This window comes from Hordeum vulgare, chromosome 2H (genome assembly GCF_904849725.1).
Source record: "Hordeum vulgare subsp. vulgare chromosome 2H, MorexV3_pseudomolecules_assembly, whole genome shotgun sequence".
Lineage (NCBI taxonomy): Eukaryota > Viridiplantae > Streptophyta > Magnoliopsida > Poales > Poaceae > Hordeum > Hordeum vulgare.
The window spans coordinates 643,065,675-643,083,394 of record NC_058519.1 but is presented as its reverse complement, the minus strand read 5'-3'; the positions used below and the strand labels follow the sequence as shown (position 1 = coordinate 643,083,394).

At 44.0% G+C, this 17,720-nt stretch overlaps 3 protein-coding genes across 5 annotated transcripts; all 3 read right to left on the bottom strand.

Moving 5' to 3' along the window:
• Positions 1–1,368: 1,368 nt before the first annotated feature.
• On the bottom strand, positions 1,369–7,266 carry LOC123428261 (G-type lectin S-receptor-like serine/threonine-protein kinase B120). 3 transcript variants are annotated; one of them, XM_045112453.1, is made up of 8 exons: positions 7,194–7,266; positions 3,662–4,597; positions 3,124–3,249; positions 2,877–3,040; positions 2,537–2,747; positions 2,183–2,420; positions 1,954–2,107; positions 1,369–1,862 (listed from the first exon to the last, which is right to left on the bottom strand). In XM_045112453.1, the coding sequence occupies exons 1-8, from the start codon at positions 7,264–7,266 to the stop codon at positions 1,560–1,562; spliced, it is 2,205 nt and encodes a 734-aa protein (XP_044968388.1). In that variant the 3' UTR covers positions 1,369–1,559. The 3 variants fall into 3 exon arrangements, with proteins under 3 accessions (XP_044968388.1, XP_044968386.1, XP_044968387.1); XM_045112451.1 differs by lacking the exon at positions 7,194–7,266 and having other exon boundaries at positions 3,662–5,813; XM_045112452.1 differs by lacking the exon at positions 7,194–7,266 and having other exon boundaries at positions 2,877–3,037; positions 3,662–5,813.
• LOC123428263 (putative G-type lectin S-receptor-like serine/threonine-protein kinase At1g61610) lies at positions 7,127–10,695 on the bottom strand. Its single transcript, XM_045112454.1, has 7 exons — positions 9,442–10,695; positions 8,925–9,035; positions 8,662–8,843; positions 8,354–8,564; positions 8,003–8,240; positions 7,753–7,906; positions 7,127–7,646 (listed from the first exon to the last, which is right to left on the bottom strand). Exons 1-7 carry the CDS (start codon positions 10,673–10,675, stop codon positions 7,344–7,346), a joined length of 2,433 nt encoding a protein of 810 aa, XP_044968389.1. The 5' UTR covers positions 10,676–10,695; the 3' UTR covers positions 7,127–7,343.
• A 2,237-nt stretch (positions 10,696–12,932) lies between these two features.
• Positions 12,933–17,374, bottom strand: LOC123428264 (G-type lectin S-receptor-like serine/threonine-protein kinase B120). Its single transcript, XM_045112455.1, has 7 exons — positions 16,048–17,374; positions 15,410–15,499; positions 15,133–15,314; positions 14,654–14,864; positions 14,284–14,521; positions 13,517–13,667; positions 12,933–13,434 (listed from the first exon to the last, which is right to left on the bottom strand). Exons 1-7 carry the CDS (start codon positions 17,360–17,362, stop codon positions 13,132–13,134), a joined length of 2,490 nt encoding a protein of 829 aa, XP_044968390.1. The 5' UTR covers positions 17,363–17,374; the 3' UTR covers positions 12,933–13,131.
• Positions 17,375–17,720: the final 346 nt, after the last annotated feature.

The following is a 17,720-nucleotide window of genomic DNA, read 5'->3' as shown; positions in this document are numbered from 1 at the left end:
ATGCATTTTTAAAGTAATTGGCGACATATCTCCTTTTTACTTATGAACCATGTCAAAATTGTGTCATTGATCATGGCAAATTTTAGTAGTTCATCATGGCAAGTTTAATTTCTTAATTCTTTTTTATAACATGTCAAAAATTACATTAAACGTAAAAGAAAAAGTAGTTGGAATATATCATGACAACTTTAGTCTAATCATGATGGTAATTTATGTGTAGTAGATGTGGCAACTTTTAATCAAAAAAATTATTGAAACATATCGACATGAGATATAGTTTCGAAGATCCCGTCGCAACGAATTTAATGGTGAAAACGATTTTTTTCAATCGTGATTTTTATTTAAGAGATAAAATATTTTAAAAACTAAAAAGGTGAAAGATTCCTGCTGACATCATTAGTTCCATCACTTGTGCTTCCATGCGGTGACATGGCCCAATCTGTGATCATGGGACGTGTGGTCGGGTTATATACGTGTGGTGGTTATCAATGTCCTATTTTTTTCAAATTGTTGTCAAAATTACATGGATGATTTATCATATAAAGTGTTTGAGAATTTGACCTTTCTTTGTGGATAATGTTTACATTCCTAATGTGCAAGCTAAAAATTATTTTCGAGATTTTACATCACCAACCTAGAACACAGTTGTAGTTCAAACTTGAATTATTTGATGTAAATCGCTAGAAATTTAATATATTAATGAAATATAGCAAAAGCATTCTAAAATTCATGAAACAATGGCAGAGAAATTTAGTGTGGTCTACTTTAGGTGAAAGGCACATCTTACAAACATTTTCTTATTTCTACATATTCAAATCAAATTCATACAAATCAAGATTCATTTCAAGTGCATGGAAACAACTTGAAATACACTCTAATTTCCCAAAGGAAATTCGTACAAACCAAAATTTATTTGGATAACATGATAACTTCTATGCGACCCTATTCCTTAATGGGAAAATTTTGTTTTTGCCACTCTAGCTTTTGCCAATTTTCCTTATGCTACTCTACATTTTGACATTTCACTTTTTCCACTCTTAGCTTTTGACAATTATCACAATTACCATTTTGTGGCAAAAGCAAAATATTTTTATTTCAGTTTTGCCACTCTTAAATTTGACAATGAATCACAATTGCCACTCTAATTTTTTTGTTTATGACACCAAATGGCAATAATGATAACTATCAAAAGCTAAGATTGGCAAAAGTGAAATGTCAAAATCTAAAATGGCATAAAGAAAATTGGCAAAAGCAAAAAAAAATCCCAAAACATTTCCCCAAGAATTGTTTGGAAATTTATTAAAATGGAAAAAATGGTGAACATTTATATATAAGGATAAATAAATAAAACAACAAATCCAAATTACAAAAAAGCATTTATCGCTCAATTAATTTGACAAAAAGTACTCAACCAGTGTCAACAGTACAACCCAACATAAGTGGGCTCAATGCCATAGCCAACAAGGAAAAGAAGGACGCAAATCTTCAATAAAGTGCATTGCGTAGAATATAAGTAAATCTTAATAATTAATAGGGAATGGCACAGTTAGATGAGCCAGTTATCGTCCTTCTAGTGCCGTAAGGCTCACACCATTGGCAGAGTTTTCCAAATCTTCTGTCGCGTCACTAGTTTCGTAATTTATTTGCGCGAAATACGTAGGTTGCTTGGGAGCTGCACGAGGCGTGGCTTCACTGTCGAGCATAGACACAACGGATGACATGTGAGGCCGAGCACTGGAGCTGTCCTGGACACACAAGAGCCCAACATGGATGCACTTGGACACTTCATCAAGCGAGTAGCTCTCCATTACGGCTGCGTCCACGAAATCCTTCACTTTGCCATCTGCCCACAAGTTCCATGCCTGAAACATCGTGGTGAGATTTAAAAATACTGCATTTCTTGTTGAGTTATCAGAATTTGAAGTATTTCGTAACACGGTACGTAACACTTACACATGATATGAGATTTGAAAAGTCCATCACAAGGTGATGAGGTGAGCTGATCTTTAATCCGCTTACAATCTCTAGTAGCAAAATACCAAAGCTGTAGGTGTCGGACTTGACGGAGAAAATGCCCTCCATCGCATACTCAGGCGACATGTACCCGCTGTTCGATAAATTTGGGCTATTTCAGGCTTACAAATTAAATTTCAGACCAAGAGCTAGTGAAAGAAGTACTTACTACGTTCCAACAACTCGTCTGGTACTTTCTTGTTGCTCGTTGCCTCCAAAGATCCTTGCCATTCCAAAATCTGATATTTTCGGATTCATCTGCACGTCTAGCAGGATGTTGCTTGGTTTGAGGTCTCTATGGATTATAGTCGTTCTCGAATCTTGGTGGAGATACATAAGTCCTCTAGCTACCCCTTTGATTATGTTGAACCTTTTTGGCCAATCAAGCATAGACTTCCTTGCAATATCTGCCAAGAATAGGGTGGGTACTTACATAAGTGCATAAGCCGTTCAGACAAGCAAGTGTGCTTGGTCAATTCATGATTAATTTCGAGAGTATGGGATTATAAGTTTTAAAACATACCAAAAAGAAACTGGTCCAGGCTTTTGTTGGGCAGGTATTCATAAATAAGCAACTTCTCATCCTCATGAATACAGCAACCAAGAAGTCTAACTAGATTCTTGTGCTGCAGTTTGGCAATAAGAACCACTTCGTTTCTAAAATGCTCTATCCCCTGATCAGAACCCTTGCTAAGCCTTTTAACAGCAACTTCCTTTCCATCTTCTAGTGTTCCCTGTGTGATTTCATAATTATAGAAACAAATAAACAGGGACGGCATTATACAGATTTTCTAATCTTTATCAAAAATAATAATACAGATTTTCCAGTGTTGTGACTAATTGACAAGGTCAAAAATTTAAACCTTATAGACTTTGCCAAAACCTCCTTTTCCAAGTACGTTTGTGTCATGGAAACTGTTTGTTGCAGTGGCAATGTCTTGGAACCTAATAGACCGGAATTCCAAATTTTGATCCAAGTGTTCCAGGGCCGGTCTTTTCAGGGTTTCATTTTTTACTTGTATCCCTGCTGGAGAAATATCACTAACATCAATATTCAACACTTTTACATGAAAATATCATATTACAGTAAACTGGGGTCCCTTGTTTTACCTTTTGGCTTCCATATGCAGACGAGATATATGCATATGAGTGTCAGCAGGACAAATATAACTGGGAGTGCGATCTTGAATACCACACCGACACCGCTCTTCGTGTTGTTTACTGCAGGACTGCGTTCTGCAATGAAATGATGGGGAAAAAAAAAGTACTGCATCAAGATTCAAGCATAGCATCTGAGAGTATGAATTTATCCTTTTCTCAACGAGTATAATATATGGATTTACTTGCAGTTGCATATAACACCAATGCACATCAATCATAGTTTTAAATAGTGTGCTATCTCGGCGCTGTAGCGTTTGGAGGGACATCACGCTAACGACATCAAGCGCGCTACTGAGGCTGCCGCTATTCGCCATATCTTGCTATTTAAACCTTTGTTCTCAATATAATTACAGATTTATTTTCAAAAGTAAGAATTTGCAGACAGCAAAAGTAACTGGTTAGCTTGTCAGTTACAAATGTGCACTGACATAATTCTGGAATAAATGCAACTGATGAGTTTGTTCAGTGATAACGACATAGAACATACCTTGAGAGCCAGCAAGCCGAAGGTACAGGTTGCCACCAAGCATACCGGCCTTCTCAGAGTCAACAAGCTCCCCTGTCCAGATCAAGCATCTTGACGGGCCACCGGTTGCGACGATACTGCTCAGGTTGGTGTAAGCATACGCGGTGCAGGAGCAGTCACGCTCACAATCAGCGGTGCACTCCTCGAAGCTTCTGTTCCTCACATACACAAACTTGTCAGGCACCTTCATCTCCGGCAAAGTCAAGAAATGGTCACCACGGCATGTCAGGTTCTCCTTTCTCACGCATCCTCTGGAGGGGATAGCGCCGAAGCCATCTGCCGGCTGGAACCCATCCAGGCACCTGCAGATCTTGTCGAACATGTCGCAGTACCCGAACGGACCACATGAACCGTAGCGGCGGCAGCCAGAATCTGGGCGCTTGAACAGAGGCATCCATGACTGGCCGCTCCAGATCCTCAGCATCAAGTCGCCATTGTAGTCCAGCTTCCAGTGCGACCTCCGGGCGGAGCTGTTGCCCGTGTTGTACGTCGAGTAGATGGTCTCCCCGTCATCGACAATCTGGGACCACATGAACCCGTTCTTGTCTGAGGCTTCCGCACCATTCCACAGCCCGCTGCGCCAGTACTTGCTTCTCCCGCGCAAGGTGAGGACCTGGAGGCCCGTGCCGGGATCACGACTGAGGAAGAACATCCCGGTGGACGGGTCCTGAGGACCCTTCCAAGCGACGAGGCGCACTGCTGTGTGTACCTTGTAGTTGGCCCATAACTTGAAGCTGGGGAGGATGGTGTCGGTCGGGTGATCATAGCTCTGCCATATCTGTGTGAAATTGCGCAATTGGAGGACAAAGTTCCCCGCCTCGAGCAGCAGCGCCACGGCCCCGTCACCGCCGGTGGTGATGTTGTTCGTCGTCCTCCAGAGGACACGGCCTTTGGAGTCTGACAAGACGAGATCAGAGGTGTTTGTCAGAACCAACTTCCCCGACAAACCGCTGCCGATCGGGTTGTCGCGGTTGGCCACCCACACATATGTCCTCTCCGGGATGTCGTGGTACCATATGCCTAAGTAAGAGTTTGCGGCCCTAGAGTTCTCTGGGTCCGAGGAGAAGAAGCCAAGAGCGAAAATGCCATTGTTTGAGACGAGCTTGTCGCCCGGCAAGAGTGGCTTCGCCGGTGTTAGGCGGTCATCGGATTTGCATAAACAAATCAACAGTAGGAGGGTGAAAATGACAGGAAGGGTCTTGCCCATTGAGACTTCTTCCACATATATGCTTGTGAAAGAGCAAAGTAACAAGCTCACAGCAGCATGAGTTTTACAACCACTTTTGGCGCAGGTAATTTCAGGCTCAAGGATAGGAAACAGCTGCAGAAATTAACCGTGGGGAATTAAAGATCAAGAAGTACCATATAAACCGATCGAGGAACTGTGTTCTTGCGGCTCTCAACCATGGGGTTGACCGGACACCAGAGTCCGTCAAAGTCGTCATGGGCAGAAATATTTTGCCATAGTTGACAAGTGTACACAGAAGACGAAAGGAACGGGTTACCGTCAGGTGGAGCCCTGGCAGGGCAGTCGCTCGCAGCGAGGCGGGGAAGATGGCCGGGATAGAGCGGCGGAGGCTAGAAGGGGAAGGGGGCAGAGCTCGGGAGGGAGAGTGACGATGGGAGAGGAAGTAGAGAAGCAGAGGGTGAGCCGCAAATAATAGCAACATGTGCCACGGAAGAATTCACCCAGTAATTTTATCTTCCAAGAGGAGTTCACCCAGTGATATGAATGCATATAGCAGTAGGAACAGTTTACAGACAGCTACCACCCCACCCTGACCCTGATCAATGCATGCTCCAGAGCCTGCATCTCGCCAGTGTACTACACGCTGCAAGGTCATTTCTAGGGCTGCTGCTCGCCACTGCAGTGTCTTCAATCATTGATCAAGTCTTACGTAGACCTACGATAACAACACCTACGATCACACTTCACAGATTTGGCCCACAATATATAGTCCGCCGACGGCCATCTCTCATTTGCCAGCTTTCACAGCCTTTTCCACACAAAAAAATCTTCAAATTCATATAATCTCATACAACATAGATCAAAAGACGTACTTTATAATTCATATAAATCATACTACCTCTGTTCCTAAATATAAGTCTTTTAAGAAGTTTCACTAGACGACTACATACGGATGTATATAGACAAATTTTAGAGTGTAGATCCATCCATTTTGTTTTGTATGTAGTCCTCTAATAAAATCTTTAAAAGACTTATATTTAAAAACGGAGGGAGTAGCACATAGTTCATATAGCATACGGTAGTTCATCATCACACGTCATCAGACTATCAAAATTAGGCATGTTCTATTAGTAAAATAGGGTTATAGAGCAAGTTCGTCCACGAATGCCCTTGCCCTCTTGGTCGCGATGGTAGTGCTCCAAGATGACATAGTGGTTTGAGGCGGATGTCCTTCTTCTCCTCTTTCTGGGGAGGGGGGGTGTCAAGGGCGCAGACGGACCAGCTTTGCTCCAGCAGGAAGGCACATGCCTCCTGGGCTTGCCTCTTCACAAGGATCCGGGCTCGGGGGTCATCCATGACCTTGTCTGAAGCGGCACACCTTTGCCCTCTCACGGTGGGCACACCGTGTCACGACTCGCTTTTTCTGCTATAGTTGGGGCATCCGGAGCATGCATGGTCATGCACATTGGAGCCATTGACCTCAGGCTTAGAGCCCAGTGTCGTGGGAACAAGGACCTAGCATCGGGGTTACTCGGATATCATGCAACTGTCCTCATAGGTGCGCATATACCTCCAACCATTGCTCCAAATCCAGAGCGGGCACATGCCTCGAGCCACCGACAGGCGCATTGCCACCACTGGATCTAAGCCCCACCGGACCTGAAGCCTCCTCCCAGGACCGATGGCGAGCCAGTCGGACAACTATCTCTCCTTGTCTGTGAAGGGGGCGAGATCCCAGTCGCTGGATAGTTGCTGGATCCAGTGTTGTTGGGCTCATATCCAATGCCCGCCATGCCAGAAATGGCAGGAGATCACCGGAGAGGTGTTGGGCGGAGCAGAATGAAAGTGAAGTGAAAGTGCAATGGCAAATGGCCAAGGTTTGGTCAGGGGTGCACATAGGGACAAGGTATTTATAGGATCACGATGGCCGGTCTGATGTGACAGACGCGCCCGTGTGTGTCTGGACGACCCAAAATCCACCAACATATGGGTTGAGCTTGAGGGTACCTGGACGACCAATATGTTTGTGTTGGGTTTGACGGGTCCATTTGAGCGGGTTTTTTCTCGGCTGTCGGGGGGGGGGGGGGGGGGGCACAATTCGCGTGTGAAGTATATGCCTAATTTGCCTGAGTTTGGGAATAGTTTACACTAATCAGTTGCTAGGGAAAATGGTAAAAGGAGATAGTTTAACTAAGTACTACTATAACGCAAAATAAACACTAGAATAGACAAACAAATAAACTAAAAAAGATTAATGTGATGTTTAGATGAGCAAAGTGATGTCAAGGTGGGGGATAGTTGTACCCGTTGACGTGGATGGCAGCGCTCCACATATGTGCAATAATCTACTTATGGTGGGCAGTCCCTCAGATAGCATTGTCTATCAAGCAGCACCTTATTGAGACAACTCAATTGTCCTACTTCCCGTCACATACATGCAGCAGCTAACGGGAGTCATCGTCCTTCTACCGCCGTAATGCTCATACCATTGGCAGAGTTCTCTGTGTCTTCCATCGCTTCGCTGGTTTCGTAGTTTATCCGTGCAAAATACACAGGTTGCTCTGGTGCTGTGCGAGGCATGGCTTCACTGTCGAGCATGGACACGACCGATGACATGTGCGGCCTAGCACTGGAGCTGTCCTGGACACACAAGAGCCCAACATGGATGCACTTGGACACTTCGTCGAGCGAATAGCTCTCCGTGACGGCTGCGTCCACGAAATCCCTCACTCTTCCATCTGCCCACAAGTTCCATGCCTGAAACATCACGGTGAAATTCGTAATTTATATTTGCAAATACTATTTTCTGGTGGTTGACTTATCAGAATCTGAAGCATTTCAAAACACCATACGTAACACTTACACATGATATGAGGTTTGAAAAGTCCATCACAAGATCATGAGGTGAGCTGATCTTTAATCCACTTACAATCTCTAGTAGCAAAATACCAAAGCTGTAGGTGTCAGACTTGACGGAAAAAATGCCCTCCATCGCATACTCAGGTGACATGTAGCCGCTGTTTAAATCATCCCACAAGTAAGTATATGTGTAATTTGAGTTCTTTCAGTCGCATAAATAAAATTGAGACAAAGAGCTGGTGCAGGATACTTACTAAGTCCCAACAACTCGTCTGGTACTTTCCTGTTGCTCATTGCCTCCAAAGATCCTTGCCATTCCGAAATCTGATATTTTCGGGTTCATCTCCATATCTAGGAGAATGTTGCTTGGTTTGAGGTCTCTATGGATTATAGTCGTCCTCGAATCTTGGTGGAGATATAGAAGTCCTCTAGCTACTCCTTTGATTATGTTGAACCGTCTTGGCCAGTCAAGCATGGATTTCCTTTCGTTATCTGCCAAGAACAGGATGTGTAAATACAAGTAGGTCGTCTAGTAAGCTGTTCAGGCAAGTAAATTTGCTTGGTTAATTCAAGATTGCTTTCTAGAGTATGGGATTAGAACATACCAAAAAGGAAATTGTCTAGGCTTTTGTTGGGCAAGTATTCATAAATAAGCAATTTCTCATCCTCATGAATACAACAGCCAAGAAGTCTAACAAGATTCTTGTGCTGCAATTTGGCAATAAGAACCACTTCATTTATAAAATGCTCTATACCCTGCTCAGAACCCTTGCTAAGCCTTTTAACAGCAACTTCCTTTCCATCTTCTAATGTTCCCTGTGTAATTTCATAATTATTGAAACAAATTGACAAGGAGGAAATTATACAGATTTTCCAATGTTGTAATTAATTGACAAGATCAAAGCTTTACAACCTTATAGACTTTGCCGAAACCTCCTTTTCCAAGTACGTTCATGTCATGGAAACTGTTTGTTGCAGAAGCAATTTCTTCAAAACTAATAGAACGCAATTCCAAATTTTGATCCCAAACTTCTTGCGAAGTGCTCAAGTGTTCCAGGGTCGGTCTTTTCAGGTTTTCTTTGTTTACTTGTTTCCCTGCAGAAATATCAGTAACTTAACCGCTCAGCACTATTACATGAACATCATATTACAGGAAACTGGAGTCCCTTATTCTACCTCTTCGCTTGCATATGCAGACAAGATATATGCACGAGAGTATCAGCAGGAATGATATAACTGGGAGCACAATCTTTAATACAACACCAACATCACCCTTCCCGTTGTGTCCTGTGAAGAAAACGATGAAAAGAATACTGCATCAAGATCAAGCATAGCTTGTGAGAGTACACATTAACTTTTTCTCAACGAGTACAAGATATTGATTCACTTGCATATAATACGAAAGATGGTAGTAAAATTAAAATGCATCTCGAATCTCAGATATAATTACAGATTTTGTTTCAGAAATGAGTATTTGCAGAAACCAAAAGTGGCTAACTAGTGTTACAAATGTGTGAGATGGAAAACTAGCCTACCGACACAATTCTGAAAGAAATGCTAACTGATGAGTATATTCAATGATAACGACTATAAGTCCCAGGTAGGAAAGGTTGTTGTTCCTAGTTTCACAAGCAGACTATTACTGCAGATTAAAATAATTAAAGCAACCATGGAAGTATGGAACAATACATACCAGGAGAACCAGCAAGCCGAAGGTACAGATTGCCACCAAGTTCGCCTGTCTTCTCTAAGTCAACAAGCTCGCCTGTCCAGACCAAGCATCTTGATGGGCCACCGGTTGCGACAATACTGCTCAAGTTGGCATAAGCGTACGCGGTGCAGGAGCAGTTACGCTCACACTCAGCAGTGCACTCCTCGAAGCTTCTGCTCCTCACATACACAAATTCATCAGGCACCTTCATCCCAGGCAAGGCCAAGAAATGGTAGTCACGACATGTCAGCGCCTCCTTTCTCACGCATCCTCTGGAGAAGTTGGCGCTGAAGCTGTCCGCAGGCTCAAACCCATCAAGGCACCTGCACTCCCCGGTGGGCATGTCACAGTAACCAAACGGACCACAAGAGCCGTAGTGACGGCAGCCATCATCTGGGCGCTTGAACAGAACCACCCATGACTGGCCACTCCAGGTCCTGAGCAGCAAGTCGCCCGTGTAGTCCAGCTTCCAGTGCGTTCTACGGGAGGAGCTGTTGCCAGTGTTGAACGTCGAGTAGATCATTTTTCCATCATCGACGTTCTCGGACAACATGTATCCGTTCTCGTCCGAGGCTTCCGCACCGTTCCACATTCCGCTGCGCCAATACTTCCTTGTCCCGCGCCAGGTGAGGATCTGGAGGCCCGTGCTGGGGTCACGACTGAGGACGAATTTCCCGGTGGATGGGTCTTGAGAACCATTCCAAGCAATGATGCGCACTGCTGTATGGGTCTTGTAGTTCGCCCATAACTTGAAGCCGGGGAGTATGGTGTCAGTCGGGTGATCATAGCTCTGCCATATCTGCGTGAAATTCTGCAACTGGACCACAAAGTTCCCCGCCTCAAGCAGAAGCGCCACAGCCCCATCACCCCCGGCGGTGACGTTGATCGTCGTCCTCCAAAGGATACTGCCCTTGGAATCAGACAAGACAAGGTCAGAGCTGTTGGTGAGAACCAAATTCCCGGACAAACCGCTGCCGATTGGGTTGTCGCGGTTGGCCACCCACACATATGCCCGCTCCGGGATGCCGTGGTACCATATGCCTACATATGAGTTTGCGGAGTTTTCTGGGGAGAAGAAACCAAGAGCAAAGATGCCATTGTTGGAGACGAGCTTGTCGCCGGGCAAGAGTGGCTTTGTGGGTGTTAGGCGGTCATCGGATTTGCAGAAGCAAATCAATAATAGGAGGATGAAAAGGGGGAGCGGAGTGATGCCCATCAAGCCTTTTTTCACATATGCTTGTGAAGAGCAAGGTAATGAGATGGTATGAGTGAAATGGTCTGTATTTGCTTGCTTGCTTGCAGATATGAAACTGCTGCCGCCTGCTGGCCTATGTGGGGAATTAAAGGACCAAGAAATGCTCCATTTCAAAGACTTGGATGTGTTGACTTCATCAAACACACCGAGGAGCCGAGGTCGACTCGCAACCATCTGGTGACCGGAATCTTACCCAGGTCGTCGTCCGCGGCATAAATGTGCCATGGTAGTCCGGGGACATGGACCTTGCAGAGCCACGCCATCAGACAAACTGACGCAACACCGCAACAGGATGGTGCAGAAATTAATGTCCAGATCTCAGCACCGTTGACGACTCGCCGCCCTTGTGCGGGAAGCTTGGGAGGTGCTCCGTAGATGCTGGACGAAAGGTGCGTGGAGTAACTGCATAGGAACGGGTTACCGTCAGATGGAGCTCCGGCGACGTGCCGGCACACTGTCCCCTTATCATCCATCATCCGTTTGCTTCGGGAAGAAAGAAAAATCAGGCAGCACCCGACTTTTCATCTCGAGTGAGTGGGACGAGCACGTACCGACGGCGAGCGCGAGCGGGCTGTCGCGGCTGGAGGTGACTGGCAGGGGAAATTAGGGGAGGGTGGCCGCGACGGCCCGATGAGGTGCCGGCCGCTTGCTATGGTCGCCTGGAAGGGGAGGGGAAGGCGAGGCGCTGGAGACGTATGTGGAGGCGGCGCCATGATTGGCGGACCGGCGGCGGCAGTGGGGACTGCGGTGAGCCGGCGGCGGGAGTGGGGGTGGAGGGTACTGCGGCGAGCCAGCGAACGCAAATGGACGCTACTTGCTTGTGGGCTAGGGCCCTTCTATCTAGTAATACCAATACCAAGCGGGCTGCAGGTTTACTTGGCACCGCTCAAAGCTCGCCACTATCGCGGCCCATTAATGTGTTTCTCCCATAAAGAATCAACAATATAGGAGTATTTTCTTTTGCTAATAAGTTATAAAAGTAATTTCATATTTTAGTTTAAAAAGTGGAGAGAATTTAAAAAAATATATAAAATGATAATATATCAGAATATATATATATATAATATTCATCTCACGTTAAAAAATGTGCTCTGCATGAAAAATATATTCATATACTCTCAAAAAACATATTCATATATTTTTTAAACCATGCACTTGGGGAAATTAAATTGGTTCATGTATTTTGAAAAAGTGTCTACGTATTTCCTTCAAATAGGGACGGAGCATCGAGATGCCCTGTTAATGATGGCACTTGGTCATACACTGAGGTTGGATCTTTACCCTTTATTGAGAAGAAAAAAAACAGCTGACACAGAGCAATCCCAGGGTAAAGATATACTCCCTCCATCCCAAAATTCTTGTCTTAGGTTTATCTAGAAATAGATGTATTTAAATACTAAAATATGACTAGATACATTCATTTTTTTTTGAAAAGGAGGAACCGAGCCCCCGGCCTCTGCATCAATCGATGCATGCAGCCATATTATTAAAAATAAACGTAAAGTATGTGATGTCCACAAATCTCTGAATGTGAGTACAAAAATTAAAATAAATTGCCCATCCGGCTCAACTGATAACAGACTACGATGCCTATACACCTAGTCTATTATTAGCACGCCATCCAAATCGGTTGAAGATAACCCGAGCGGCCGTCTCCCATCGGTTGCACCCAATATTCATAAGATCCCTGGAGTCCACATGACTGAGTAACGACCACATACGGATCCAGGACGTTGCTCTGAAAATAACCTACAAAAAGTTGTTGAAATTCTTGCTATTAAAAATCATGTCATTCCTAGTATTTCATATAGCCCAACATAACGCACATACTCCAATTCTAATAAGTTTCGATATTCTGCCGTCGACTCCATTGAGCCACGTTGTGAATAACGAATTCATACATGTAGGTGGAGATATATTAAAAGCTATGTGTAGTGTGCGCCAAAGAAGTTTTGCAAGCGGACATTCTAAGAAAAGATGTTTAATCGTTTCATTTTGCTCACAAAAACAACAGTTCACCCTGCCTCTCCATCTTCGTTTTTTTAAATTATCTTTGGAATGAATTCATACCTAGACAAATCTAAGACAAGAATTTTAGGACGGAGGGAGTGAGATGCAGGGCATACTGAGATGGTATGATGGAAACATTACTCTTAACAAATGAAGATAAACACAAGCATATCCGAATAGAAACACCTTTCTCTAAGATGAGAAACAATTAGTATAAACCTTCACTAGTAATCCATTATCCACATTTTCTTCATATACAGTAAAGTCCACTTCGGTGCTTTACAAACTGTAAACTAACAGAGGTTACTACCACCACTATGCTGAAAATCTGAATTTATGTACACTGAATTGGAGACTTTACATCTATTATGGGGTTCCAATACATTGTAAAAGTTGACATTAAACATCTACCGACCTATTAGTGTTGTGATACTCATGGTATTTGGTGAATTATCCATGTTTTCGCCGGTATGTCCATTTTCCTGATTTCTTGTTGCAAAATATGCAGGTTGCTCAGGCTCTGGAAGCAAAGCGGTTTCATTCTCCAACATAAACACAACTGATGACATGATTGGCCTAGCATTTGAATGGTGTTGAACACACAAGAGTCCTACATGAATGCACCGTACAACATCATGAATTGGACAACTACCAGCAATTGTTGAGTCCACCAGTTCCATTGCATTTCCATCTTCCCATAATCTCCACGCCTGACGGAATAAATTCAAGTTTCAACCAATTAACTCTAGTTTTGTTAAGGTCGCCAAAATTTGAGCATTCCATGATACTTACATAAGTTGTAAGGTTTGGAAAGTTCATTATGAGCTGAGGTGAGCTGATCTTCAAGCCACTTACAATCTCCAAGAGAAGAACACCGAAGCTGTAGATGTCTGACTTAACAGAAAAGGCACCACCCATCACATATTCCGGGGACATGTAACCGCTGTTTAAACATTAAGTTTGCCTCAGTGCACGTTTTAAATAAAATAGTGTGGGTCTTACTAAGGGGCAGTTTGATCACAATATTAAATCGTCTAGTTTTCACTTATCCAAAACCATCTATATCTCTCTCATGACTTGCAGGGAAGCATGAAACATCCTAATCAAACACGAGTGAAGATCTGTGGCTTTGGGGGACTTATATTGGAATTGGCAGTTGCAAAGATAATAGAGATTAAAGTACAAAAGTGAAAGTGCTCTTATCTAAGATCATCGTAAATTACTGAATCTCTGAACAAACATAATATTCCAATTTCTAACTTGTATCCGACAGGGCAACGAAGCAAAGATATCCAACAAATCTTGTTAATTGTTTAAATTTTCTCATAGCTGTCCTCATTTTTTAACAACAGCCTTTATTTTTTGAATTGATATATCGAAAACAGTATCCCAACTAAACTCATTAAAGCATTTCACTAGCATTGAGAACACAAGTTGAACTTAGCTAAACCAAAAATGTACCAAGCAATGGGAGTAAAGGTGTTCATCCCTGCCCACTTGATTCTACCCCTAAAACTGAAACAATATCCTAGACACTTCTCAGCACATGAATTACTTACTATGTTCCAACAACTCTAATAGTGTTTCCTTGCTGCTGGTTTCCACCAAATATCTTTGCCATACCAAAGTCTGATATTTTAGGAGTCATTTCTTTATCCAACAAAATGTTGCTTGCTTTAAGATCTCTATGAATTACTGTTAATCTTGAATCTTGGTGGAGATAAAGAAGGCCTCTTGCCACCCCTTTAATTATTTTGAACCGTGTCAGCCAATCAAGGACATCTTTTCTTGTATTATCTTGCAGCATGAACAGTTCAATAAAACCTGTTGTTAGTCATCATGCATGTTCTTTCGGAATCTGACCAAAAAAACACTTTATGGTCAACATTGAGAATTTTCTGCAACATGAGATCAGAAGTCGGAAGATACCGAAAAGGAAGGAATCCAAGCTTTTGTTAGGCATGTATTCATAGATCAATAACTTCTCATCATCATGAATGCAGCAACTAAGAAGTCTAACTAGGTTTCTGTGCTGCAATTTGGCAATTAGAGTCGCTTCATTTCTGAATTCTTCTATACCTTGCCCAGAACCACTGCCAAGCCTTTTGATAGCAACTTGCTTGTCACCTTCCAGTATTCCCTATGTAATTGTATACATTTTTGTGAGGTGCTCAATTCCATCATTCTGAACTGAGAAACAATGAAAGCAACAACTTTTTTTCTCCACTGAAACTACTGCGTTTTTTGACATATTATACTGAAGATAATTTCAACAGATTGACAGGACCATTATGTTGTGAAATGTCAATTAAGAAGGAAATAAAAAAAACATATTTACAAAATCACACCACAATTTATGGGGGACATATTGTACCCTCCTTGCCGATGTTAATTAAGCTTATTGTTACCTTGTAAACTTTGCCGAAACCTCCCATTCCAAGCATATTGGAGTCGGAGAAATTATCCGTTGCGTCCACGATATCTTTGAAACTAACAAACGGAAAATCTAAAGTTTTGCCTCCAAGCTCACTAGAAGCACTCAAGTATCGTAGCATCAGTTTCTTCTTGATTTCCTTCTTTCGCTGTACCACTGCTGATTGGCATTGCCACTTAACTGATTTGAACTTGAAGAATAACTTGGTATGAAGGAAAGGAAGGTAATTATTATTCTATTTTTGTACTCACATTTCCAGACAATGGCTATGCACGTGAGTAGCAGCAGGCATGCTACAACCGGCGGTACAATCTTCACCAAATGGCTATTCTTGTGAACAGCTGAAATGTATGCCAACAGAATTTATTGCATCAAGCATTACTTGCAAGAGTATGGATTTAGTTACTTGCTGAAGTACCATGACTGTTCTGTGTACCTAGGTATTCTTAGTTTCAGTAACCCCTCGAGCGGTACTGCTAGGCATGTGGTAAAACTGAGGGTGCAGTAGTACAAAATACTTGCAGTTTCCCTGTATAACAGAGCTCTATGATAAATGAAAAGGCAAGCTGTTTGCCATTTCGTGAATAAAAAAAAATACTTGGTCATTTCCTGACTCTACATACACAAATGGAACTGGCTAATTATGTAGGGGAAGCAGGGAGTACTATGTTCTCCTAGTTATCCTATGCCTAAAATTTCCCTATTTAATATCTATTTTCCAGACGGCACAACAATAGTCTAAAGCATAAACCAGTCTCCCAGCACAACCTCCCTTGTGTCTTCGTACTTATCTCTGCTGGATGATTCAAAGAAAAAAAGAAAGAAGTTGTGGTGCATCCAAGTAAACAAAAGAAAAACTATTGATCCGAAACAGCAATGTCGTCCATACCAGCAGGAGAGTCGTCCCCAAGGCGGATGTACAGGTTCTCGCCATAGTTGCTGGTCTTCCACGTGTCGACAAGCTCCCCTGTCCAAACCAAACACCTTGTCTGATCCCCTAGAGCCCCAGCACTTCTCAGGTTGGCATAAGCATAGGCTGTGCACGAGCAGTTGCGGCTGCACTCGGCCGCACACTGGTCAAAGCTTCTGTTTCGGATGTGCCTGAACCTGTCAGGCACCTTCATTCCAGACAAGGCCAGAAAATGGTTTTTGCTGCCACATTTCAGCGCTTCCACTCTCCGGCACCCTCTCGAGGAGTTCACTGGGTCAGGCTCGAACCCATCCAAGCACTGGCACGTTGGAACAGCACCCGTGAAGTCGGAGTAGCCAAACGGTCCACACGAGTCATAGACGCCATAACTGCCGGAGGGGCGCTCCGATGTGGCTATCCACGATGAGGAGTAGCTGTTCCAGGTGAGGAGCCTCATGGTGCCGGTGTAGTCGAGCATGATGCGTGCGTACGGTGAGTCGTCGGAGACCGAGTACATTAGGTAGAACCTCTCCCCTGAGTTGACGATGGTCTGGTACACGACGGAGCTGTTGCTGCCTGGGTATGTGCCGCCGGACACCGATGCGCCATTCCACACGCTGATGCGGCAGTACAGCTTGGCTCCGTGCCAAGTCACCATCTGAATGTCCAAGTCTGGGTCAAGACCGAACGAAAAATCACCTAAGGAAGGGTCATCCGGGCCCTTCCAAGCGACAAGGCGCCCCACCACATGGCCCTTGTAGCTCAGCAGGAACCTCATGCCGGGAAGGATGGTGTCCGTCGGGTGATCGAAGCTCTGCCACATGACTGTGCCGTTCGGGGACCGGAGAACCAAGTTCCCCGTGTCGAGCAGCACCGCAAAGGCTCTCGCGTCTTCATCGGCTGTGACGTTGTTCTTTGTCATCCAAAGTGTATGGCCTTCGGAATCCGACAACACGAGGTCGGATTTGACGCTGATGGCGAGTGTCGCAGGTGAAGTGGTGGTGGCCGGGTTGTCGCGGTTGGCGACCCATACGATGGCGTGGCTGCTCTCCGGGATGTTGTAGAACCAAATTCCAACATATAAGCTCCTGTTGGAGTTGGCGGGGGAGAAGAAGCCGAGAGCGAAGATGCCGTCCTTGGAGACGAGCATGTCACCAGGGGAGAGTGGCTTGCTCTGTGTGAGTTGGTCATCAGATTTGCTGAAAGGAAACAAGAAGAGGAGGATGAAAATGGGGAAGCAGGACATATCCATTATGTGTGCCAGCCCCCAGTGAAGAAAATAGCATACATACATATACAACCATGATTTGATTAGACACGAAGTACCTAGGTGTATAGTTGGGAGCCGTCAGTCAAGCCGATGTTTTTCAATCAAAATGCTAAACCCTGCTATCATCAGTTCATCACATAGGAAATGTATAGGATGTCAAAGTCCAGATTCATGTTTTGGCGTGTAATGGATGGACAGCAAGGACCTAGACCAAATCACTGCTGACAATCTCAAATGGTGCTCCAAGTCTTCAACTGTGATGCAAGATAGAAGAAAAAACCGCTACTACGAATCCACATTGGGGATTCTTGGTGGACTTTGGAGTGAGACGACGGCGAAGGCGACACCTCACTGCACTTTTGTCAAACGCACGAGCGCATCT

Excerpts from the sequence above, each read along its gene's own strand:
- LOC123428261 (XM_045112451.1), bottom strand. The coding sequence starts at position 4,907 with ATGGGCAAGACCCTTCCTGTCATTTTCACCCTCCTACTGTTGATTTGT. Across the intron at positions 2,748-2,876 it reads GTTTTGGCAAAGTCTATAAG|GGAACACTAGAAGATGGAAA; the intron begins GTTTAAATTTTT and ends GAAATCACACAG. Across the intron at positions 2,108-2,182 it reads AGACGAGTTGTTGGAACGTA|CGGGTACATGTCGCCTGAGT; the intron begins GTAAGTACTTCT and ends TTTATCGAACAG.
- LOC123428263 (XM_045112454.1), bottom strand. The coding sequence starts at position 10,675 with ATGGGCATCACTCCGCTCCCCCTTTTCATCCTCCTATTATTGATTTGC. Across the intron at positions 8,241-8,353 it reads CCTAGACAATTTCCTTTTTG|ATAACGAAAGGAAATCCATG; the intron begins GTATGTTCTAAT and ends TGTTCTTGGCAG. Across the intron at positions 7,647-7,752 it reads TTTCAAACCTCATATCATGT|GCATGGAACTTGTGGGCAGA; the intron begins GTAAGTGTTACG and ends GTGATGTTTCAG.
- LOC123428264 (XM_045112455.1), bottom strand. The coding sequence starts at position 17,362 with ATGTATGTATGCTATTTTCTTCACTGGGGGCTGGCACACATAATGGAT. Across the intron at positions 15,315-15,409 it reads CATAGCCATTGTCTGGAAAT|TGGTACAGCGAAAGAAGGAA; the intron begins GTGAGTACAAAA and ends GCCAATCAGCAG. Across the intron at positions 14,522-14,653 it reads CTTGGATTCCTTCCTTTTCG|ATAATACAAGAAAAGATGTC; the intron begins GTATCTTCCGAC and ends TCATGCTGCAAG.